Source organism: Adiantum capillus-veneris, chromosome 8, assembly GCF_014529385.1.
Source record: "Adiantum capillus-veneris isolate H3 chromosome 8, ASM1452938v2, whole genome shotgun sequence".
NCBI classification, from domain to species: domain Eukaryota; kingdom Viridiplantae; phylum Streptophyta; class Polypodiopsida; order Polypodiales; family Pteridaceae; genus Adiantum; species Adiantum capillus-veneris.
In genome coordinates this window covers 139,322,368-139,347,730 of record NC_140938.1, presented here as the reverse complement: position 1 = coordinate 139,347,730, position 25,363 = coordinate 139,322,368, and the positions used below count along the sequence as shown (strand labels likewise).

Genomic DNA, 25,363 nt, shown 5'->3' with positions numbered 1-25,363 from the left:
CTGCCCATCTGTTTTGAGGATGAAATGACGAAGAGAATTTGGGCGTTGTGCCCATATTCTCAAACAAGCCTCTCCAGAACAAACTTGTGATGCGTGGATCACGGTCGCTAATAATCGACTGTGGCATGCCATGATACTTGAAAATATTGCTCATAAACAAGCGTGCCATCTGATCTGGCTTTATCTTCTTCCTGACAGGAATAAAATGAGCCTGTTTGCTGAATCTGCAAATAATGGTCCAAATACCATCGTTTCCTGTCTGTGCTCTCGGAAGATCAAAGATAAAATCCATAGCAATACTTTCCCATGGTTTATCTGGAATAGGTAGTGGTTGCAATAACCCTGGTGCCTTTTGCCCGTCAAACTTGACCTTTTGGCATATTAGGCATTCTCGCACAAAGGCATCCACATCACTTCTCAATGTAGGCCAATAGAAGAATGTCTCAACCGCTTTAACTGTAGCATCGATACCACGATGCCCTGCATACGGCGGGACATGACTCTCCTCCATAACTTTGCGTCGCAATGGCTTTGTGACACACAGTCTGCCATGCATCATCATGAACCCGTCTTTGAGAAGATAGTGTTCATGACGTTGTCCATCCATTAGTTGCTCGAAGACCCTTGCAAAATCTTCATCATTTGCATACTGTTCTCTCATATCATCAAGTTCATGATGATAAGGAATCGACACAGCTGAAATTTGTGGCTTCCTTGACAAGGCATCAGCCACAACGTTCTTCTTGCCTTCCACATGCACAATCTGAAAATGGAACATGGACAAGATATTCGCCCATCGCATATGCTTCTCAGATAACTTTGTTTGTGTCAAGAAGTATCGCAAGGTCTGATGATCCGTTTGGACAACGAAATCTGCACCTAGCAGGTAGTGTTTCCAACTTAAGAGCGCATGAATCACAGCCAGTAACTCTTTCTCATAGACCTGCATGGTCATCTCTGGCCCTTGCAAAATTCTGCTCTCATAGGCTACTACCCTGCCATCTTGCATTAGCACTGCACCAATGCTACTACCGCAGGCATCACACTGGACCACAAATGACTTCCTAAGATCTGGCAACACAATGACTGGATCTGAAGTCATCTTTTCCTTTAAGAGATTAAAAGCTGAAATCTCTTTTTGTGTCCATCTAAAGGTGACTGCCTTCTTTTGTAAAGGTGAAGCAATCTCAGCGAAATTTCGGATAAACCTTTTGTAATAGGAGCATAGTCCCAAAAAGCTTCGGACATCATGCACCGTCTTCAAATTTGGCCATGACTTGATCGCTTCAACTTTTGCAGGATCCATTCTGACACCATCCTTTGAGACAATGTGTCCCAGAAAGTGAATCTCTTCCAGAAAAAACTCACTTTTCTTTGCATTGATGAGCAACCTATGACTGCGTAGCTCTTTGAACACAATGGGCAAGTGATGCCTATGCTCCTCTTCGTTCTTTGAGTAGACTATCATGTCATCAAAGAATGTACCAACAAACTGTTGGTGTGGACGGAAAATTCCGTCCATCATCCTATTGAACGTAGCAGGAGCATTTGTGAGACCAAAGGGCATCACTAAAAATTTGTAAAGGCCAAACGTCGTTCTAAAAGCAGTCTTGTGCACATCCTCTGATCTAATGCGGATCTGATGGTACCCACTCTTTAGATCTATCCTGCTAAACATAGCTGCTCCTTCTAATTTGTCCATAATATCATCAATTCTAGGTATAGGGAACCTATTCTTGATGGTATTCTTGTTCAGTGCACGGTAGTCGATGCACATACGCCATGAGCCATCCTTTTTCTGCACCAACAACACTGGAGAACAGAATGGAGATGAACTGGGCTGAATCAGCCCCTTTTCCAACAGCTCCTGTACTTGTCCCATTATCTCTTTCTGCTGAGCCGCACTAACCCTGTACGGAGGCTTATTTGGTGGGCTACTGCCTGGCACCAAATCTATCGCATGGTCCTCGGGTCTCTCTGGCGGTAATTGAGACGGTAATGAATCGGAAAAACAGTCACTGTATTGTTGTAAAAACATTGACCTTTCTTTATCTAGCACAGATAAATTTGATTCATCACAATCTGACACCTCACGTGCAAAAACCAAGTACGCAGAAAGATGCTTTTTCATTACAGAAGTAATAGCAGAAGCTGATACAGTAGGAATAGACTCCCCTTTAAGCTTTACATCCAGAATGTGAGTCTTTCCCCTGCTCTGTACAGTGATCTTTTTGTTGTAGGCATCCATGATTCCGTGAACACGAAATAACCAAGGAATACCTAACAACACATCACATCCGTCCAGTGGCATGATGTAAAATTCTTCAGCATCTACATAGGACTGGATATGTAGACGCAACTTTCCAATGATGGGCGTCACAGCCTCTGTATGGCCAGGACATGCCAAACCTGCCTCTGCTGTATACCCCATCTCTTCAGGTTTGATTCCCAACTTTGAAGCCAATTCTGGGGAAATGAACTTGGCACCTGGATCAAAGAAGATAAGCACTGTTTGATCCCTGACCTTTCCCCATGCTCTGCAAAGCTCACTTGCATCTGAATTTGGCTTGGTCGCCCACCATATCTGGCACTAGACCAGCCATGGGCTTCTTTCCTTTCTTGTCTTCCTTGTCATCAGAATCAGCTTGCCTTTTCTTTGTAGGACAATTGTAAGCAATGTGGCCAGGCTGCTCACATATAAAGCATTTATTCTGTGTCCTCAGGACCTTCTTTTGCTCTTCTGACTTGCGAGGAAAACATCTTTTCCATTTCTTTGCTGGTCCTTTTTCTGATTCAGCCGTAGCTTTATCTTTCCGTGCGTTGGCTGACTTCTGAGTCCCTGTAGGAGCCTCATTGGGAACGTGCTTCTTGGTTGAATTTTTCTTGCCTGATCCTGCCTTGACGCCAGTGTTAAATTCACAATCTTCTCCCTTGAGCAAACCATTCCCAGTGTTTGCTACCTCGATGAGCTGCGTCAAAGTAGTGACTTTTGTCTTCGTGCAGTATTTTCTCAATCCTTTGGGTAGGCCACAACAGTATTTTTCAATCTGTTCTGTCAATGGCACAAACCTATAGGAAGTTACTTGAAGTAGAGCTTTCCAAAACTTTCGATTGTAATCATCCAGATTTCTGCAAGTGGCAGCATTTAGCTGGTGCCATTCTGTCATGACAACTGCTTCAAAGTCATCAGATAACCATGCTGCTGTAAAAATCTGCTTGAAGTAAATCCATGTGGACGGAGCTTGCCCTTGAAGCAATAAAGTTGTCCACCATTGTCCCGCATTCCCTGTCAAGAAAGTGGCTGCCTTGCGGACCTTTGAAGCCTCTGTAAAGTTTCCCCCTGCATAGGCCTTGTCAAACTGCTGGAGGAATGAGAGAGCCTTCTTCCTGTCATCAAACCTTGTAAAGGTCGTGAAAGACACACCTTTGCCACCTTCTTTGTACGGAGTTGGCCTCTCCAGCGGCGTTAAATTGTCATATGGAAGTGACTGAAACATGGGAACACTATAAGGGTTCATCTGTGTTCCTTGGCCGCTATTAACTTGACCTGGAAATGCCATATTTGGCTGCTGATTTGTAATTCCAGCCATACCAAAATTTGCTTGTGGCATCCCAAATTGGCCCTGAGTGCTCTGAAACCCTGGTTGGATACCCATGACACTGTACATGGGGTTAGGCATCATCGTTTGAGCACTCCCAAACACTGTTTCTGGCGTGTAAAACTGATTTCCAGGTGCATGACCAGCCATGCTCTGGAATACCGATCCACCTCCAAAATAGCCAGGGTGTACTGAAGGTGGTGGGAAGACCTGTTGCATAGCCTGTAGGTTGCTTCCCTGCCCATTAGAACCAGCTATAGGCTGCTGAAAGGTGGCGGGCTGAACTGGTACAGCTTGAAAGACTGGCATCACCCACTTCATGTGTCTGTTGACCCTGTGAAGAGGAAACCTCTTCAGTCACATCATCTGGTCTGTCAGCCATAATTGCAAATCCCTGTGTCTGGTCTATGATCCCCTGTGTCTTCAAGCCCAAAACTGACCAAGGCTCACTTCTATGGGGAAAAGTGATTTAATCCCGTCGATGGAACCATGTAACCGGCCTGTTCAATCCAAAAAGGGCGGTAGACTTTACTTTAAACCTTCATTTAGCTTTCACCCATTATTAGTCGTCTATTATACCTGCGCTATAGTGACACAAGAGAGGGGAATGGGATACAGATGCTAGAATGCACCTGTATGAGAAGACCGACACCAGATTGGCCCCTAACTTAGGCGCCCCTTTCGGTATTTCTTTATTCTTTAAAAGAGGGAATAAATGCTGTGGATCCCTACAAGCTGCCCCGCACAATTTTGGCTGAATTTCAACTGTTCCGTCCTGATTTCGGCAGCATAACTATACTAGGACCCTTCACAAACAGTATTCCCACGCATTGACTGACTTTCCCGACGCATACGGGCACTTTGCAAAACCTGGCGAGAATCTGCAGCACGCTGAATTCTCTGTTTTCAGCCCTGAAAATGCGCCAGATCACCTGTACAGCGGTCCCCTTGCGTCCCCGAACCTCCTCCGAACCTCCTGGGGGTATTAGGGTCCGTTTAGGGCCAAAACCCTAAACCTGCAAACATACACAGCAGGCTGTAATTTACTGTTTCGGGCTCCGTTTCGCGTGCTGGTCGCATCCTTAGCAAGTCCTCGAGCTCCCGCACCTGTAGGGCTACTTGCCCTTTGAATCGGACAAGATTTCTGGCGTGAAACCTCTCCGAATTCACCTGTACCTGCTGGGGAATTAGCCGCTAGCTAATCCAGTACCTGTGCAAGAGGCTCTTGCCTCGGCAATCGCGCATGAACCCACACAAGTGTACATTGGTCAAATGAAGAACCCACTAGAGGGGCATAACATACTGCCAAAATGGAGAGAGAGGGCAGTGCGTAGCGTGCAGGGCATCACTCCTGGCACCGCACTGTGCATAAGAGGGAAAGCAAGCACTCCATAGCTCTTAACCTATGACCAATCTGAAAATGAGGCTCTCCCCCTCCTAAATTCAGCGCCACTTCTTGTTGCATGAGGCAAGTGCACCAGAAGGTGCCACTTGGCACATTTATAAGCATTTTCCCGTTTCGGGGTTGCCGTCTAAAAATATCCCAACCGGTTGCCCAGTTGACTTCACGGCAGAGTAAGAAAATGTTCCCCTTGTCATTCCGGAGGTAATGACGTCAACACATTTTCAGGTCCCAAAATAGCAGTTCCCTAAATTTTAGGAGATGCTGCCATTGTATCTTTCTAGGTCATCCGATCCTGTTTGTACACTGCGGCCACATCCAGAACTGAAATGTAGCCTCTGTAGCAAAGGATTCCACTTTGGCTAGTCAATGACCCCACTTGGCTAACCATAGTCCTTGTCCAACCTTAGTGCTCTCTTGTCCTCAGGCCTGGACTCCCTCTGGACAGTTCCACACTAGCTATGCAATGCAGGGCAGTTAGATTTCCCGAGGGGTGTTTCCAAAAAGTGACAGTAAATAGATAATAAGAAAGAAATCAACAAAAAGGATAGATAGTAGTCACACGCTGGTGACATACCCCCCTCTTGAAATCTCAAAAGTCCTCGTTTGCATCTATGTCGTACATGCTTACTGTCAACACTGATGTATTCAACACCTGTCGACACGTATACGACACATACATGCTCATTGTCAACCCTGGTGTATTCAACACCTCGTCGACTCATGTATTGCCTGCGTGTGAACCCTGTCCCAATGACATAGTGGTAGCTTCGCACTCTGCCATTGCTTTGAGTCACTAACTTTCCAATGACAAAATGGTAGCTGCACATTTTGCCACTGTCTTATAGTACACGTTGGATCCCGTAACACTTTCGAGCATACCCAAACCGACAGTTTAAGAATGCAATTACACATGTACTCTTCAATAGAAGCAATCACTGTATCCTTGACAAACTGACAAGAAATACTCACTTCTATAGCACTAACCAAACTTTTGGACATTCCATAAGAGCAATTGCCAAACTGACAATCTGTACAGCTCTAACATTCATGTAACAGGTATTTGATTTGAGCTCACTTTAAATACCATGTACATCATTTGTTTCAGAAGCCATTGTTACACTGACAATCCATTTAGCTTTGAAACTCAAGGGGTCAAGGTAGGTTGCAAATCGAAGGCTTCCAGGTAAAGTGATAACACAGTTGGTGACTCTGCAAGTTCACCTTCTTCCATCCACTTAGCATCCATGGGTAGATAGTTTCTGAACTTTACCAAGTAACGCCTAGCAACCTTGCCTTTCACTTTCCTTTCTTTGTGTGCCAAAATCTGTTCCGGGACCAAGATCTCGTCAAGTTCCTCGACTTCCGGCTGATCTTTAGTGGCATATCTTCTGGCAAATCACCCACATAGGGTCTGAGAAGACTCACATGAAATGCATTGTGATTCTTCCAATTGTCAGGCAATTTCAGCCTATATGCAACATCACTGATTATGTCGCATACTTGAAAAGGCCCATAGTAACGCATGCTGAGCTTTGGAAACAGTCTTTCCTTGCCCTTCATCTTCTTTAACCTTGCCTTTTCAAAGCGTAAAAGCACCCAATCACCAAGTGAATATACCACTTCACGACGGTGACGATCAACTGCTTTCTTTTGCTTTGCCTGAGTCCTTTCTAAGGCCACTTTGACCTTCTTGTACATTTCATCCATGTCCTGAACATACTTATTTGCTTCAAATATCTTGTCCTTTGTATGCAGTATGGGAGGAACTTTCTTGCCACCTTCAACTATCTCAAAAGGTACCTTGCGAGTTGATGAATGCATTGTATTATTGTATGCATACTCCACCAATTGCAAATATTGCTCCCACTTTCCTAGGCACGAGTCACCAAGGTAGAGAGAGAGAGAGAGAGAGAGAGAGAGAGAGAGAGAGAGAGAGAGAGAGAGAGAGAGATCATGTCGCGAGGAGATTGAGCGCCAGCCTCTCATTTGGAATGGTGGAGTTTTTGATTCTTCGGTTAATCCACCTCGTCAGCTTGGAGAGAAGACTCACATTGATTGGGCTGCCTGGGACAGTGGCCGTGTTGCCTCTTTGCGGTTGTTTCATGAGACACGTATGCTGGATGCAGATTTTGTGGCAGAACATTATGACATTGGTCGCGGGGGGACAGACAGACTGCTTGAGATTGACTCCGCCGTTCCTTCACAGTGGGATGCAGTCATGTGAGGCACGGTTCAGATGCCTCCACATTGTGGTTGGGAAGGCCTCTTTGCTCAGAGCACTCTCTTACTAGTTCGTGTAGACACCATGCTGTTCATAGTTGATATTGACTACTCTCAAGGGATTCATGCTAGATTGACATATGATACCACCTCTCTGCACCTTGTCTCCCCCGACGCTCGATGGGAGGCCATACGAGTAGTTGGCTCCCGCGGGAAGCATCGTTGTGTTGACCCCCGTTTCGCTTTTGCTGATGCTGCACTTTGGAGGCTTTGTGTGTGGGAGGGTCGTGCCCTATCTCAGCTTTATTGGGACCCAGGAGAGTGGCATTGGCCTCACTCTGACCCCATCGGTGCACCTGTATTATTCTTTGAGTACACTGTCAGGATTGGAAGGTTAGCATTGATGAGACAGCAAACAGAGAAGCCCACTCGTATGCGTTTCTGGTTACATTCAGGTCTCTCCCATGCCTATCTACAGCAGTTTTGGTCAGCCATCTGGGATTTACATGCGGCTCGTCGTATTTCTTTTTTCAGGTGGATGATTGCACATGCAGGACTTCCAGTTGGGACTTGGCTAGCTACTATGGGTCATGATCCGTTATGTACTCGCTGTCCTCTGCGACTACTTGAGTCACCTGCACACTGTCTTTGGTCATGCTCAACTTCTCATGTAGTGTGGTTTGCAGTTTGCTTTTTACTTAGCAGAGCGGGTGTTCAACATGGATTTCTCACTTGGGGATTTGTCTCATGGTTGATGCCGATGCCCGGACCGCATCTTTTCTACGAGGGCTCAGACACAGATCCAGCCCTTATGCTTACCTCGACTGATTATCGGCGAGGGACTTTAGCTATGGTACCACAGATTGCTTGGCAGGGGGATCCTCAGACACGTGATGAAGTTTTTTTAGTCATCACTAGCATTACACTATGGAATGTTTGGAGAGCTCGTTGTCTTCACATTCTCAGTGCAGCTCCACAGCTCCTCCAGGATACCCTCACTGCCATTTGGCTGGACATCATTCACACCCTGATTTGGCAGTGGGATTCTTCCTCAGGTACATCTCGAGCAGCCAAGGCTCGTCGATTTGCCTTCCTTCGGCGTTGGGCCCGATCCCCACTCTTCTTCACACTTACAGGTGACTAGATTACATGGCATTATGCCCCTCCTCGGTGGTTTCTCCTCCACTCATCACACCGACCACCATGAGATTGTTCTAGTCGAGTTGTCACTATAGTGGCTCTCATCCTTACATTCAGCTTGTACACCCCACGTGATAGGCTATTTTGGCATCCGTTGGGGATTATATTGTACTCAGTAATATACAGCCTTGACTTTTCCAAAAGAGAGAGAGAGAGAGAGAGAGAGAGAGAGAGAGAGAGAGAGTTTATTTTAAGGTCGTAGGAAAGAAACTATCCCAAAAGACCTTAAAGATCTATCCGACGAGGAGAGTTGAACTCAAGACTTGTTATTCAAGAGAGAAATGGCATAACCAATCTACCACATTTGGGTGATAGAAAGATTATACCATTTTCCTCTTTTTTATTAGCGTGCGCGGCCCCCCCCCCCCCGAGAAGAAGAGTATTTTAAGGTCGTAGGAAACTATCCCAAGAGACCTTAAAGATCTATCCGAGGACGAGAGTTGAACTCAAGACCTGTATTCAAGAGGGAAATGGCATAACCAATCTACCACACTTGGGTGAGAAAGATTATACCATTTTCCTCTTTTTTAATAGCGCCCCCCCCCCCCCCCCCCCCCCCCCCCCCCCCCCCCCCTTGAGAAGAAGAGTATTTTAACGTCGTAGGATACTAGGAAAGGCTTAAAGCACTCTCGGAAGAAGAAGGATTTCTCCGGTTATTTGGGCCGAAAGTCGACTTCCGAGGTGGTAAGCGGATCCAAGAAGCGTGTTTGTTTCAAGGATGACCGATAATTTTCTTCGTGTTCAGAGAGTTTCGTATGGTCTTTGTCTTCTAGCTCCAGAGAGGACGAGAAAAGGTGGAAGAAGCGGGGAAAAAGCCAGAAAAGCAGATTTTTGAAAAAGTCTAGAAGGCGTGGGAGGCCGTCTAGCAGTTCACAGGAGGAGAGCTCCTCCTCTACTGACAGTGAACAAATGGATGCGAAGACCAAGGAGTCCAAGGATGGGGTCAAGCTGTCGGGTTTGACACGTTTTCAGCCTACCAATACACCCATCCCACGAGTTCATTGAGCGGTTTGACGTTGCCTTCTTGCGAGCGAAACGCTCCAAGGTGCGAAGGGCGGCATCTTACTTGAAAGGAAATGCAGAGTCACGGTGGTCTACTCTGTTACACAAAGAAGCACCTAAGAGTGGGTAAAATTCAAGAGAATTTTCACTTCTGCATGAATAATGGAAGAATATGAAGAAGATGTCATCACAGCTTGGCATCATTTGAGAATGACTAAGAACGATACTTTGGATGACGACTATCAGGTACCTCTTTGCCAGTGTCCTCGTTTCGGAGGGTCACTTTGAGGCACCAGATTGAGTGGTTTTGTTGCGGTTTGCCAGTAGAGATTCGATGGCATTGTGTGTTGTTGGGCTAGGGTGGATCGACGAGACTAGCATTTATGACTTTAGCATAGATAATTACACTAGTAATTAGAGAGAGAGAGTATAGACTCAAAACACAACTTGATTAATCATAAACTGACGACATACATGCAATGCTTGATTAGGTTGAGGTTAAGGTTGGAAAGTACATACAAGAGTTTGCTAGTTATATTGTAGCTCATATGGCTAGATGCATGTAAGGAAGGCCAACACCACGTGCCAATGGAAAAGAACAGACTGAACAACTTTGAGCACTTCAAATAACACTTAACTGAAAGAGATGTACGACACACGATACACGGAGTGGCGGAGTTTCACCCCAAGAGAGCACTGGCCCCAAACCCTGGCGTCCCTTTTGGTATTTCTTTATATCGCTAACTCAATACAAGCCGGTATTCTGTCCTCTGTACTCCCACGCGGAAACGTGCTAGGGATTGAGCCCATGGCATATATTTAGAGGCCCTTGGCCCTTGAAAAGCAACTTACATGAAAAGCTTACAAGCTTAAAAGCATCTAGCCCAAAAGCTTGCGCTGAAATCAGCCAATGCAAATTGTTAAAATCCGGAAAGGTGCCACGTTAGCACTGTTAGTGCGAAATCTGGGATTGCCGTACAATCCTGCCACGTGGCCACACAAATCTTGTGTGTGTGTGTGTGTGTGTGTGTGTGTGTGTAAGTGGATCTTGGTTTATTTTATCTTTAGGTCCCCTAGGCCCCATTGGACGGAGTCCCATAAGTTGGTGGAAACTTGTTCAAAAATTGCCCCATTTGGCGAGACTTTGCAAGTTGGTAAAAGTTCTTCTATTGCTTTTGCTTCTTTTGTTGCTTCTTCTTCTTAGGGTTTAGGCCCCTCGATCGGGATCTACAAGTTGGCTCCGTTCTTCAGTGGCTTGAAACGTCAGTAGTTTGTGACAATGCACCTCTCAAGGGTCATATGTACCTTTTTCCAAGGGTCAAGGGGCAACTCTTCAAAGGTCAAGAGTGGCTCCATAAAATGTGGAAAAGCCACGTTGACTGGGATGGTATTTGGACTCTTGTGCAACTCTTCTGATGTAAGAGACTTGGACACCCCAAGTCGGGAATCTGGCATGACACACGAGAGAATCACGTAAAAACACTTCACAAAAATTAGTCACAATTCACTTGAGTCGACACGGCCCGGCGTAGTTCCGTGCCTAGAGGTATTGGCCCCAAAGTCTGCCTTTCAATATTTCTTTATCATTAATCACTGCAAGATACAACTCCCGAGGGACCTCTACTCTCAGACTCTGCATCCAGATGCTCTCAGAGTGAGGCCCCAAGGGCTCTTATAAACAGTACAAGGGATGCCCAAAAGCAGAGCCCTAGAGCCCCAAAAGCAGTTAGTTCAAAAGCTTTAAGTCCCAAAAGCATCTAGCCCAAAAACAATTTGGGCGTTTTGGGAAAAATCTGTACAGCTGCCACGTCAACATGTGAGCGCAAATTGCGGGCCTGTCGTACAGCGAGTCAGGTCAGCATGTCAATGCCTTTTTCGGTCGTCCATATAGCTGTCCACGTCAGCGTGAATTCCGGGTGGACTGCCACGTCATCATTTTGTGACATACCCCCTTCTTGAAAGAATTGTAATCGCCCTCGATTACGCCTGCAAAATCAGACCGAAGCCATAATCCAGTTTAGTAGACAATGACACGAAGTACCGACGCACTAGACGACACAAAACCAGTACTTGCACAAAGACGTAAGTCACTGAACATTCACATCACATTTAAATTAGATCACATAAAAATCCATCTAGGACCATGATTCATGGCAATGTGTTTAGTAATCGCATCTAGATCCACACCGAACCTCACTGATGTCACATTGACTAATACTTATTGCGATCATGTCCATAGATTCTTAAGATCGAAATGCTATAGTCATTTCGTCTTTCAATCGTGCACTCAAACACAATGACATGAGTGAGTACTCAAAATCAGATTCATTTCCAGGAATTACAGTTCACAAATTACACACTTAGTTCATATTGAACATAGTGTTTCAATTATTCAGTCTAAGTCATTTCATCGGTTCAAAAATCTTGATGCACTTGGATCCTTGTGTGGTCATCTCATCCCTCGGGAACTCTTGATGGGCTCACCACAGTATCTAGTCATCTCATTCAATCATTCATCATCATCATTCAAAATTCATGATTCTTGTCTTGAATCGTGATCAAGTTCATTCTTGAGCTGTCATTGCTCCGCATTGCATTCACACGCAAATTTCTCACCATCTCATCCTCGATTTCACTTGCAAAACAAGCAAAATTTCAAGGAGATGGCTTACCTCGTTGCAAAAGAGTGGATGTCGAGCTCCATGCTTCCCAATGCGTACAAATGCGAGTTCCTCGCTCCTATTACCTGTTATCTGTACACAAATAACAAGATCTTCCAAAAACATTAATTCCAGACATGCTCAATTTTTTTGGAGAAACCGTAATTATTCAAAGTTGCTAGATATAAAATCCGTTCGCGTCAATGCGGAGAGCTTGTTGAGAGGATCAACTTTGCCTTTTGTCGCATATCCAAATTGTCAATTGTCAAAGAGATTTTTAAAAGTCTCTATAACATAGAAAAGCGTCCAAAAGCATTTTTAGGGCAAAAACGAACTTCTTTTTCTCTTGCAGGTGATCTTGAATTTCTTATGGCTTATGTCCTGTAAGACAGAGCGATGAAGACGAAAGCGTGTGCGATGCGCGATGAAGTAATGGTGGGAGTGGCTAATAAGTCCGGAGTCGGGAGACGAAGATTCTTTGATCAAATTCCTGTAAACTTCGGAAGCGCCAAAGTGCTCCGTCTCCTCTTTGGTAGGACCGGTATGCTTTGAGAAAAGCACACGCCTGAAGCTCTGATACCATTGTAACAGACTTGGACACTCCAAGTCGGGAATCTGGCACGATGCATGAGAAAATCACTTAAAAACATTTCACAGAAATTAGTCACAATTCTCTTGAGTCGACATGGCCCGACATAGTTCCGTGCCCAGAGGTATTGGTCCCAAAGTTTGGGGCCCCTTTCGGCATTTCTTTATCATTAATCATTGCAAGGTACAACTCCCGAGGGACCTTTGCTCTTAGACTTTGTGTCCAAATGCTCTCAGAGCGAGGCCCCATGTGCTCTTATAAACAGTACAAGGGATGCCCAAAGAGTCCCAAAAGGAGTTAGTTCAAAAGCTTCAAGTCCCAAAAGCATTTGACCCAAAAACAGCCAACGGTTGCATTTTGCGAAAATCCGTACAGCTGCCACGTCATCATGTTAGTGCAAATTGCGGTCATGCCGTATAGTCTGCTACGTTAGCATGCCAGCGCGTCTTCTGGTCGTCCGTACAGTTGTCCACGTCAGTGTGAATTCCGAGTGGACTGCCACGTCATCATTTTGTGACATCTGCCACATGTGCTAAAAGCCATGTGCCCTCACATGCTTACATGCTTACTGGAGTTAGGCCAAAGGCCACAAACCCAACAAACCTCCCCTTGCACTTTGGACTAGACTAGTGATCAACTACAAAGAGCTCAACTGTCACGAAGACCAGACCACGTAGGTTATAATGACTGTTTGGACTATGGTGCCATGAAGGCTAAAGACATCTCCCTCGAACATGAGTCTCCTAGGACCAAGCTGTCCACCACAAACCGAGTTGTCTCAAAAATGGGGGCTCACCCATATTTTGCTTGCAAGTCCCCACTGTCTCTGCCAAGTCACTGGCCATTGGCTTCATATCCATCTCTTCTACGGTGCTACTGTCCGGATGCTGGTGCTACTGCTACATGCTTTAATCTTCCAGCAATCCTTTAAATGTCTGGGCTCATAGCATTTCTTGACACTTTTGTTTGATGTAGAACTAGATGCAATGCTAAAACATCTAATGAGCGGATGCAAATGTCAATGCTTCTCCCTTTGAAGTGAATCTTCCCTTTCGCTCCCACATTGTGCCTTTGAGTGGTCTTAGAATTTGGATATTTAACCTAAAGCAAGTGTCTGAACTTCGTATACACACACATGATAATGATAATATCCTCAAAGATGAATGTTTAAACATACACGACGTTGTGCTATGGATGCAAAAGATTTAAGCTTTGAATTACAACAATTTTAGTGAGAATGTGAGAGAGAAGAATTCTTTGAAGGTCGAGAAGTTGTTTGAAGCTTTGAGGACTCTTTGAATGCTCGAAAAGTGAATGCTCGATGTGAAGCTTCCTTTGAATGCCCTCGATGAATGGTTGCCTTGGAAGGAACCCTTGAAAGTTCTTTCTGCCTTTGAAAACCCCCCTTCGAGGCTGTTCTTTGAAATGTTGTGCTATTTCTTGTAGTTTTGTTGCTCGTGGGAGTCTCCTCTTAGTTGCCGAGTCCTTGGCTGAAGCTCTAATTGCAGGTGTGACAGGCTACCTGAGAAAAGGTGGGCGAGGGCTCGCGGGACTCGACCCTTTCGGGGGTGTTATGAGCTCCTGGAGCTAAAGCCAGAGCATGGGACTCATGCAGGAACTGCTGCTCCAGGGCTTGTGGGAAGGGCCCCCTTAAAAAAGGGTTGGAGGTTGGCGAGAGACTTGGCGCGCGGGATCACCCCTTGTAAAAGATATTATGCTATGTTCTGCAGGGTGTACACACGAGCTCACACGCACATCTAAATATGGCAGAAATTTGGGATGGCGGTTGGAGGGATTCCGAGCTCAAAATTTAGAGCTTGTGTCGAGCACTACTTCCACACATAGAAATTGCGAGCAAAAGGTTTATGGAGATAAAGTAATTGAAGTGCTAAGAATGCAAGAAATCAACAGAGAATGCAAACTAATGCAAGTGCAAACACACACTAAAATCCAACTGCATGCAATCCTCATGCGATCATACTAATCGTGCCAAATCCATCAAGACGGGTAGTGACTCTATGGATTGGCCATGGCCCAAACTCGATTAGGGTACTAATTAGAGATGCGCAATTAGGGGAAAATGATTAAAGAATGCGAAGCGAAGTGAATGTGAGCTGAATGAGATTCTAATGCATCAAGATGTCTATCTGGATACTGTTGTGAGTGCATCAAGAGTTCCTGAAGGATGAGATGGTTGCACAATGATCTAGGTGCATCAAAAGTTTCAGAAGGATGAGATGGCTTCACAATGATCTAGATTGAATTATTGATACATGGTGTTTAGGGTGAACTAAGTGTGCACATGTACAATGAGGGTGTCCAGGCTCCAATGTGCAAGGAGAATGTAGTTGTGTAAGTGCTAGACTGTAACACAAGACTCTAGACTCAAATGACTCGTATGGCGCATAGATATCCTGAACAACCAACTGAGCATATAAATAAAACTCTAAGGGCAACCAACAGCTAACACAAATATCTCTAATAACACAGCTACACCTATCTCCAAGTTGTGGTGGCCAGTGAACTGGCCACGGTGTCCTCTTGACCACCACTCCCTCTGTTTGCCACGTGTCACTGCCTAGGCGAGAGTCCACCCAGTTTGAACCCAAGGCTAACTGTAAGTGCTGTCCAAAACCAACTACTCTCCATGTCTTGTGACACTATAGCCTGCCACAGGAAGGGAACTCCTGGCTGCTTGCCAATGGGCTTTGCCTGCCCAATGAGGGTGCCCCACAAAGGGCTTTGTAAACCTGTAGTCGAAGAGAATATGAGGAAATAGGCCCATAGGGCTCATGGGAAATATAGGCCAAGGCTGGGAAAAAATACTCCCAGCCTACAGGTGCATATATGGCCATGGAATGTGCCAAAACGTTGAGCTAAACATGGCTGGAAAATCCCAACATGAGAAAACTGGCTCATCCTGGCCGGCACAGCCACACAACAGTCCTCACTCTCTACGACACGTCCTTGGGAGATACCGGGACCGATTGGAGGAATCCAGAGAGATACCATAACTTTAATAGCATGTCCACGTGGCACATTGAGCCGATGTGCACGTGACATTGAACATCTCTTAGGATGCAACATTGGGCAGATATGTGGCTCAGTTTGGGCATCAGGTAGGGTGCAGCAGGCCTAGATTGGGTAGCACTTATGCTGCAACATTTGGCAGATATGTGGCTAGTTTGGGCAACACATAGGGTATACATTTAGGTAGAAATGTGGCTTGAATAGGGTAGCACATAGGCCCTAAGGACAGCAGCAACCAACAGCTATGGGCATCAGGTTGTGGCAACCGATAGACATTAGGGAGGTGTAGCAATAGGCAGCTAGCCCCCTCTCTGATTTTGTCAACTATCTTTCATGGGCACTTGTATTGATCAATTTACTCCAACATCAGGGCATTACATAGTGCTCTTCTGCACGAAAGTGACATTGCTAGCAGACATCAAGCCCTGGCAGGGAGGACATTTCTTCATAGTCACAAGGGACGCATTCCGGGACGGGAACGGGGGACGGGGCTCAAATGGATTTTTAGTGCAAAAAAGAGGGCGGGATGGAAAAATGGGGACGGGAAGCCCGAAAAAGGGCGTCCCCTGATACTATGCATTTCTTTGCTAGGTTCCACACATGCATGGCCTACGTCAGTAAGTTCTTCACCCTTACCTTTATGATAGGCTTTAACTTGTAGCTGTGCTTCAGGTATAGCTGCAGGAGAGGCCGACACACAATTTACACTTGCCTCTCCTATGCACACGTACTATGCTAGGATTTAATTCACTTATGTGATGAGTTACATTCCATACCTGGCTCTTGGACATTGTTCGTGCGACCTTTTGGGTACACTCCCAGCTGCTCGACAGGAGGCTCGCGAGTTGCTTTAGGAACTTATTCAAGAGAGACACAAGCATGAAGAACCTAGACAGGGAGACACTTACTTGCTATCATTTAGGGTCCTCACCCAAGATGCACACCCTTGGAATGTTTTGTTTTTGATTACTGCCAAAGGATATATTTCACATACTTCGGCATCCTCGGAAGATATCTTATGGTTGCATCTCTAATAGGAGTAGCCGGACAGTTGGGGCACTCCTTGTTATGGCAATCTAACGTCAATCCAGATATAGCCCTTAATTTTTGCAGCTAGAAGCTAGCGGTTCTGAACAACTACGAAACATAACAAAGACCAGCAGTTTTTCATTGCTTCAATTTGCCTCTGGTTTCGTGTCTTTAAGAGTCAATATCACGAGTTGACAGTGAAGCTCAAAGGACCTCGACTGTACCTCCCGGTTGCACAACATATAATCACCATGTATGCGATTCTTCCTTCACAGATACATGTTATGTATAGGCATGCAAATGTCCAGGCTGTCAAGGATACAAGATTGTGTTTGGTTCCCATGGTTCCAAGGAGTAACAATTTTGATTGACAACAGCTCTATTCATCTTTTTGGTTTTGTCATGGACCTTGAACCCCTTACGGTTCCTGCAGGGAAAGCTTTCTTTACCCAATACACACAAAATTGGCTGTATGCTATTTTAAGTAACCAAGAAATGCGATTCCGGGCTGAGAAACGTAAAATGCATGAAACATTCTGAAATGTGTCAGAAATGAGTTTTTTTTTTCCTGTTTTTTCTAACGTTTTTGGCCAAACCTTTTTTTTAAAGTAGACCTTTGTTTGCCCTCTACCAAGCAGCCTCCAAGTAGGCCGAAAAACACTTCAAAAACTAAGGTTTAAGTGATTTTTCATGTATTTATCTACAAAAACCTAAGAAATCTTGGCGGTTTCTTAGGCATTTCTGAGAGAAATGTTTCATCCTGAACCCTACAAACCCCGAACATTCCTGGTGACTGTGACACTATTGGTCTTGTCCCATATAGGGATGGCAGGCCCATAACCTTTGAGAGTTGTAAGCTTCTTGCTTTGAGACCATGTTTTTAGAACTATTTTATCAATCACTCTTCAAGACAGAACCTATAAAGTCGTCTCTCTGAGGAAATGGCCTTCTAACACTCTGCTTGATCAATAGAAATAAAGAAATACCGCAAAGGGTGTGTATTTGGGGGCCAATATTCTCCCCCGGGGGGGGATTCTACCTCTCTAGTGTCCTGTGCAGATTCTGTTTGTCTTGCACCACCTGGTACGTTGGTGCCGGCCGGTTTCATGGTGCTCCAAAAACATGCCAACATTTCTTAGCATACTACATTGAACATTCAATATGCTAATTGATTGATTGTTAACCATATTCTGCACCTTTTTCTGTGTATGTATTGAGGAGATGAGATTTTTTGCAGCCTTGGACCACCTGATTACTTTCCACCAACTCCAAGTTGTGCAGAGGAATCCTTAAGCCGGGATGCTTGTCAGAATGGATACAAAGAGACTGTTGATGGCATAGAGGTGTGATATTAGTTTTCTTGTCCATATAACTTTCATATGCATTTTGCTCCTTACATTTTATTGATTCACTATGACGTTAATGTTTTCTTTGCAGCTGAGAGAGCATTTTCTTTTTGTTTTTTCCAAGAAGTATTTTCACAGTCAATGAATAAGATCTTTTTCCTTCTCATTTACAGGAGTCCCGTGAAACCTTGTATTCCTTGGTCAATCAGCAAGTCTGGACAAAGCCACTGATTAACAAGTATAAAGAGGTGCAACTCTTATCTTCGTCGCTCTTTGTTATGGTTTCTCAAATTTTCAAATGATTGTGGATTTTGACGTACGGGCCTTTGTATGTTTCTAACTAGACAATCCGCAAGCGGCTGAACTTACTGAATAATTCTCAGCTACGGAAACGGAAGGTATTTCACGATCTGGATTTCTTATTTTTAATGTGGATCTCAAATCATGTTGTGACATTGTATGTGATATTTGTCTTGTGAAGGCTGGTCAAGTGTATGGAGTGTCATTATCTGGGTCTCTTTTGGCAAAATCTGGGCATTTTCCAGAGCAAAGGCACTCTGGAGAGGACAATCGGAAGAAATGGGTTGAGGTTTGTACTGCATGTCCCTGTCCTCAAAAGAAACTCCGCAGGAAGGATTTATGCATTTCCACAGAAAGTCTCGCTTTAACACCTCTTATTCATCCATCTTAAATGATCCACACTGACTGGGGAGCATATTTTTGTGTTGGATATGATCGAAATGGCTCTCAAGCCAGAGATGTTTTTACCAAATGTTTTACTCATCTGTCTTAAGTGATCCATAGTGACTGGGGACTTTAGAGCATACTTTTGTGTTGAATAAAATCGAAGGGCTTCTCAATGCCAGATGTTTTCACCTTAAAGCATGTTCTAACAGTGCTGCATAGTGGATAATGCATTGGATTCTAAGTAGGGTTGTTTCGGCTCCGGATTCATTATGCTTAATCTTAGACATGTTAATTCATAGTCAGAACACAAAAGGCAGTTAATTGTAACTGCTACATGCTAATTAAACTTGTATTACTTTCGACATGAAGTCCAATATGTTTAGCTATGCCCATGAAACAGACTTTAGAAAACAAGTGATAGACTTTGTCGTCTTTTATGTCAGCATACAAAATTCTTCTTTGCATGCATTTGATAGAGATGGAAATTCCAACGTACTTTAAAGAAATCATTTGAATGTTTTGAAGGTTGCTAGGTATGCTGAATCTCAAGGTAGGTCTTCACTTTGCTATTGAACGGTTGGCAGGATCTTGCACAGCACAAGAGGTTGAGGGTGTTGGCAGATCATGTTCCACATGGGTTGCGACGACGACCTCTTTTTGAAGCTCTCATTAAAAACAATGTTCCATTTCTTCGTGCCACATGGTGTATCAAAATTCTGTACCTCAATCAGGTAGAACCAGGCTTCTTGGTTTGCCAAAATTGAATTGCAACTCTAGCCTGTTGATAGATGTTAAGCAACACCCCCCCCCCCCCCCCCCCCCCCCCCCCCCCCCCCCAACACACACACACACACACACACACGGACCCCAAAAAAAAAAAAGCACACACACACTGTTGCTCCCTACCCTGTTCGAAAAGTATACATCTGGATCTGAGAAGAACCTTTTTTTTGGCGGGTTACAGGTCCGACCTTTATCTATTGGCATGTCTTCTGGAGGTGGAGACAAGTCACAACATAGAAGGGTGGAGTTGTGGACCAAAGATGTTTTAGAGTACATGCAATCTCTTTTGGACGAGAAAGTTCAGCATGGAGACACAGGACTTGTTGCCTTGGGGAGAGAGAACTGTGCTCTTTTGCCTCTTTCTGGTCCTTCTCAGCAGGCAAATGATTTCACACAAGGCACTCCTGAGATGGAAGATCCACCACTACATAAGAAATGGCATTACATGCTCCAGATTTTATTAATGCATTTTTCAGAGGGGTTGCTCAATCGACCACAAGTCATTGATTGGGTACTTAAACAGCTTCAGGTACTTTGTCGACTTGTCTTGATTTTAACATATGGTGGAGATTGGCTTATTCTTTATTATCCTGAAGTCTAAAGTTTCTTTCTCTGGTTGCAGGAGAGGGAGTCATTGGATGCAACAGAATTGCTTTTGCCAATTGTCTTGGCGCTTATAGATGAAATTTCTACATGTCAAACCTTAGTTCGAATGGTCGTAGAAATATCTCTGCACAAGCTGGGGGAAGTTTGCCCTACTGGAAGGCTACCGAGTGCTTCTGAGCAGCCTAGGCTGCACTATGTTGCCACTTTCCTTGCAGAAACGCTTAGCTACCTCCTTACAGTGACTCCAGACAGTTTTGTGGCCTTGGACTGTTTTCCCCTTCCCCCGTATGTTATTGAAAGCAATAACAATGCGGCGATGCATTTTTCAGAGTGCCATCCTGAGGTCAAAGGGGGAGGAGCTGAGTTCAAAGCAGGAAGATTAGTGGGATCTTCAGGTTTTACGAAACTTCAGAAGCATCGCATTACTCGAAGTCCTTGTGAGATGAGCATAAGCTCGTTGGCTGCTGTTGTACAGAAACGAGCCGCATCACTTGCAAAAGCAGTCAATCCAGCTAGCCTAAGGAAAAATGAGGGTACTGTGGTCCAGGCACTAGATAAAGCGCTTCTAAATGGTGATATACATGCTGCATATCACTGCATGTTTGATGATGACTTCTGTGGGCATGAGCAACCACCTGATGAGTGGCTCTGCAAGCTAAGTCCGTGGTTGAAACTGAGCCCTTATTTCTCAGGAATGAAAAACCTTTCAGAAGTCTTTGCTGTGAGTTTCCTGTGTGAATGGGCTATTTGTGATTTTAGGGATTGCCGAAAGATTGTGAACACATCAGATCAACAGACTGCAAGTGCTAGGGCTGTATGTCGAGTGCACATGGCAGTATCTGTTCTTTGTCTGAGGTCGGATGAGAGGGATAATCATAATGGCAGAAGTAGCAGCATGGATGTTGAAGGTAATAATGTGAAAGGGCATGAAGACAGAAAATCCAAAGGAGAAAATCACTTTGGAAGCTCCTTAATTGCTTTTTTCAAAAGTCCGGGACTTATCCATGACATCATAGCTGCATGGATTGATCAGCGCGAACTTAGAAAAGGTGAGGGTTTTGAGAGGTTGCAGTTGCTTTTGTTGGAGCTTGCAAGAAAAAGACTCTTTTGGCCCCCTGCCTATGTGAGGAAACTTCTTGTGAGTGGTGTGCTTGAAAAGAAGGAAACTTCTGCTGATTTGGAACGTGCCTGTCGGCATAGATGCTTACTACAGCGTTTGCCATCGCTGTCTGGCCTTGACATGGAGGAGGATGGCAAGAAACCTTCTGATCCAATCTTGATAGAGGCTCTTCGTGTATTCCGAAATGAGAGACACTTTTGTCTTCACGGATTGGATCAACATCAATCCAGAACACTGAGAAAGCAGGTAACCTGTTCAAAACTCCAACAGCAACCTCAAGTAGTTGGCAACAGTATTGAGGGCTCAAGTGAACCTTCTGAGTCCAGGTTCTGTAGGGAATCAAGGAGCTGCATATCTGGAAAAGCAAAAAGACTGCAAAGAAAAAAGATGAAGGTGGTGGAGTTAAAGCAAGCAGCTGCAAAATGCTTGCATTTTCCTGACTGGTGTGTTAAAAATGAAGCAGAGCCTATGTATGAAAAGCTCACACCGGGGCAGGGAAGCACTAAGAGACAGCTAATGGCACAGGGGAACTCTGCAGAGAAACAAGATGCGACACCTGGCTGTGAAGATTGTGGTAGAATTAAAAAGCTGAAAAGCAACGAGGGGGTTTCTATTTTCCTCTCTGGACTTGGACTCGGTCAAGGAGAGGAAGAGGGATCGTGGTGGGTTAAAAAAATTGTCAAAACAACAGCAGATACATTGAAGACTGAGCCCGCTGCCTCTATCAAACCACCCAAGCAGCCAGCAAGAGGTAGGCCAAAAGCTGTGAGGAAACTAAGTCTTTCACAGCTGGATGCTGCACGCATTGAAGGTAGCCAAGGAGCTTCATCTAGCCATACGTGCGACAGCAAGGTGAACTGTCCGCATCATAAATCTTCTCTCGAAGCTAGTGCAAGTAAAGACAAAAAGAAAGCTTTGCCAATGCATGATCTCAAGACAATCTGCAGCTCATTAAATCGCCTGAGATTGATGGACAGACGGGCCTTTGCTATCTGGCTTGATGAGACAGTCCGCCTACTTATTGAAGGAGGGGATAATGTTGCATCAGTCTCTACATCCTTGCAGCAACAACCAGCGAGACCTCAAATGAATGTAGGTAGCTCAGCTCCTAATTGTGAAAAGAGCTCGACACGCTGGCAATGTGGAGAAGAAGAACTTGCAACTATTGTTTTCCTGCTAGATAAGGCAAATGACTACGTTACATTGATTAGACTGCTTTTGTGGTTGCTCCCTAAGGTTAATGCACCTATAGTATCGTCTCCTGGTCAAAGTTTCAAGCTTGCAACATCTTCTTGGAATAAGGATTCTGCGTGCAAGATAGGTGAATCCATGGTTTTAGCTTGTCTTCGCAGGTACTTTACAGCCCTTCCTTTCCTTGTTCTGAAATATTTTGTTTGCAACCAGCGCATCTAGAGTCAGGAACAGTCACAAATAAGCAAGTTGCTGACATTTTTGGTTTCAGATATGAAAGTGTTTTGCTGGCTGCAAATCTTCTTCCGGAGGCCTTGTCAGCAGGGATGCAACGTGCAGCATTGCTTACACCGTCAGGATCAGCAAGCAGGGTTACTTGTGCTTCTTTGTTTGCTTACCTCCACGACCTTCACAAAAAGTACGGTTCTTTCCAGAGTTTCCAAGATTGGGAGACGGTCTGGAAATCAGCCAACAGTCAACGGTTGGTTGTGGACTTTGAATCATTGAAAACTACAGAAAGTGATTCAAAGCTGTCTTTATTGGGTGTCAACTCTCCAAATCTTGGGGATGATCGGGATGATTGTTTGCCCTCAAGGTCGATAGGCCGCTTTGTTAAAGTCGCGCCTTACATGAGGGACATTGTTCGTAGAGGATTTCAGGAAGTTACCAATCAGATGGTTAGCAAGGAAAGAGAAGTAGCAACATCTATGAAGTCAAAGGAGGCAGCAATTGCACGGTGGAGTGAGGGCTTACAAGCAGCCCAAAATGTTGTTAATGGGCTTCTAGATTTTATTAAGCAGCAAGCTGGTACTGCACCAAATGGTGATGTTCAGCTTGCTACTACGGCAGCTTCAGCTGTGGTGAGCAATGTTGGAAGCTCCATTGCTGTTGTGTTTGAAAGCTTTTCTTCCACAAACAATTCCTATTCAGGTGGGAGTTCAAGTGGCGTGACTATGCCCAGCTCAAGGTGTGCTCGCCGAGTTTTACAAGCGCATGTGCAATGTCTTCGTCTTCTCAAGGAATCACTAGGGGAAAAGCTGCATAGGGTGCTGGAATCTGCCCTTGCAGCTGAAGCTTCTTCAGTTGTTGTGAATGTTATTGGCCACCCGTCTGGCAGGCCTCCCCGGCCTCAGTACCAGTTGTCTCCAGAGACACCGGATCCTAGTTCAGCGTTGGGTGACCTAGGAGCTGGCTCAAATGGTTCAACCTTGGGGAGATCAAGCACAATAGCAGCAGCTATAGCTGCCTTTCTTGTCGGTTTGGTGCTGGATGATGTTGTAGCTTTGGAAAGAGTCGTCACCTTGTTAAGAATCAAAGAGGGTCTTGAAAGCATGCAATTTTCAAAAGGTGGAGGTTCGAATCCTAACGGGCTGTCTCGTGTCTTGATCACTGGCAGTGCTATGAAGAATGACAGCATGGCTGAAGTATTTGTGTTCTGGCTCCGTGTTTTGATTGGCGACTGCAGACCTGTGGCAGGTGGCTTAGTTGCAGAGATTCTAGGTGAGTCAAGCATGCTAGCTTTTCTGCATAGGCAACGCCTGCTACCTCTCTCAACTGTTTTTCAACCAGCCTACGCACTTTTTCTCATTGCAATTAGAGGTCAGCATCACCCCGTCAGTTTTTCAAATAGGGAAGAGACATCCTATCAGCAACTGGCCTGCAGTGCCATTGGAGAGCTCCTGGTACATGAACCATTTCGTGAGGTCTGTTTGAAGGATACTCGAACGTTGTATTTACTCCTTAAAGAATATGAACATACATGTTTGCTAGATAGCAAGGGTGCAGATTTTCTTACAAAAGTGTCCTCCATGGTGCCATCTCGTCCAAGGTTATTTCTACATTCTGTTCTTGATTGCACGCTGCGTACAGGTCCTCTTGAAGAGTTTCCACAAGGTCGTTGTAGCATGAAAAATCAAGCTAGCCTTGTGGAGGAGTTGGTGCAAGTTCTAGATGATATGCATCCTGCTACCTTTCATTGGCAATGGTTGGAGCTGAGATTATTGCTTAATGAGCAAGTTTTTATGGAAAAACTTGAGGGTCATAATATGTCAGTGGCTGCGGAAGCTGTTCAAGCTGCAAGATCAGCTGTTGAGGAAGGGCAAAAACTTTCCGAGTCAGAGAAAAACTTCACAGAAATTCTGTTAACAAGGTTGCTTGTTCGCCCTGATGCAGCTGCTCTTTACTCTGAAGCTTTGCGCATTTTGGGAAGGGCATTTGAGGAATACTTGATATTGCAGGTTCAGTGGATACTTGAGAATAATGACATGCTTCTCGGGAGAAAGTTTCTTCGGCAGCAGCTTGTGGAGATGGCCCAGCGGAAAAAGTTCAAGCTTAGTTTTGGGAAGATCAAGGTGTGGGAATGGCTGCCTCGCCAAGTTGATGAAGGTAATCTGGCTGTTGACAATATCAGGAAGGCGGAGGTTACCTCTTTAGAAGAGGGTGAAGTGGCTGAAGAGGACATGGATTGTAGCAAGCTGGTCAGTGAAGGGGTTTCAGTTTTGACAAACTGCAGTCATCCTCCTAAAAAGCAATTTGCAATAGAGAAAGCACTAGCTGACTTGGTTCTTCCCTGCCTAGCACGCAGCTCCTCAGAGATATACGGAAGATTCGCATTCCAACTGGTGAAGCAGATTAGTGATTTAGAACAGCAGGTTACCCTCCTATCTCGAGCATCTGGAAGGACGGTAATGGCAGTCCCAGACGGTGGCCCAAACAAGCGTTTTGGGCCCCGAAAGGGACCAAGAGCTGGCTCTGAAATGGGTAGTCCTGGCATTGGAAGATGGACAACATCCGGTACAGAGTCGTCCCCTCCATCCGCGGCAGCATTGCAAACTTCACTTTGGCTACGGTTTCGGTTTCTTCTTCTTCTTCTTCCGCCCATTTATTCAGACAGGTA

At 45.0% G+C, this 25,363-nt stretch overlaps 1 protein-coding gene across 1 annotated transcript in view; it reads left to right on the top strand.

Annotated features, from left to right (window-relative positions):
- The window catches only part of CCT (RNA polymerase II transcription mediator), a 77,780-nt gene that overhangs the window by 50,886 nt on the left and 1,531 nt on the right, over positions 1 to 25,363 (top strand). The window contains exons 3-10 of the mRNA XM_086518564.1: positions 17,972 to 18,077; positions 18,254 to 18,328; positions 18,425 to 18,478; positions 18,562 to 18,669; positions 19,352 to 19,498; positions 19,732 to 20,079; positions 20,173 to 22,628; positions 22,739 to 25,360. Coding sequence (XP_086374690.1) covers positions 17,972 to 18,077; positions 18,254 to 18,328; positions 18,425 to 18,478; positions 18,562 to 18,669; positions 19,352 to 19,498; positions 19,732 to 20,079; positions 20,173 to 22,628; positions 22,739 to 25,360 — 5,916 coding nt within the window. The remainder of the gene's footprint in view (positions 1 to 17,971; positions 18,078 to 18,253; positions 18,329 to 18,424; positions 18,479 to 18,561; positions 18,670 to 19,351; positions 19,499 to 19,731; positions 20,080 to 20,172; positions 22,629 to 22,738; positions 25,361 to 25,363) is intronic.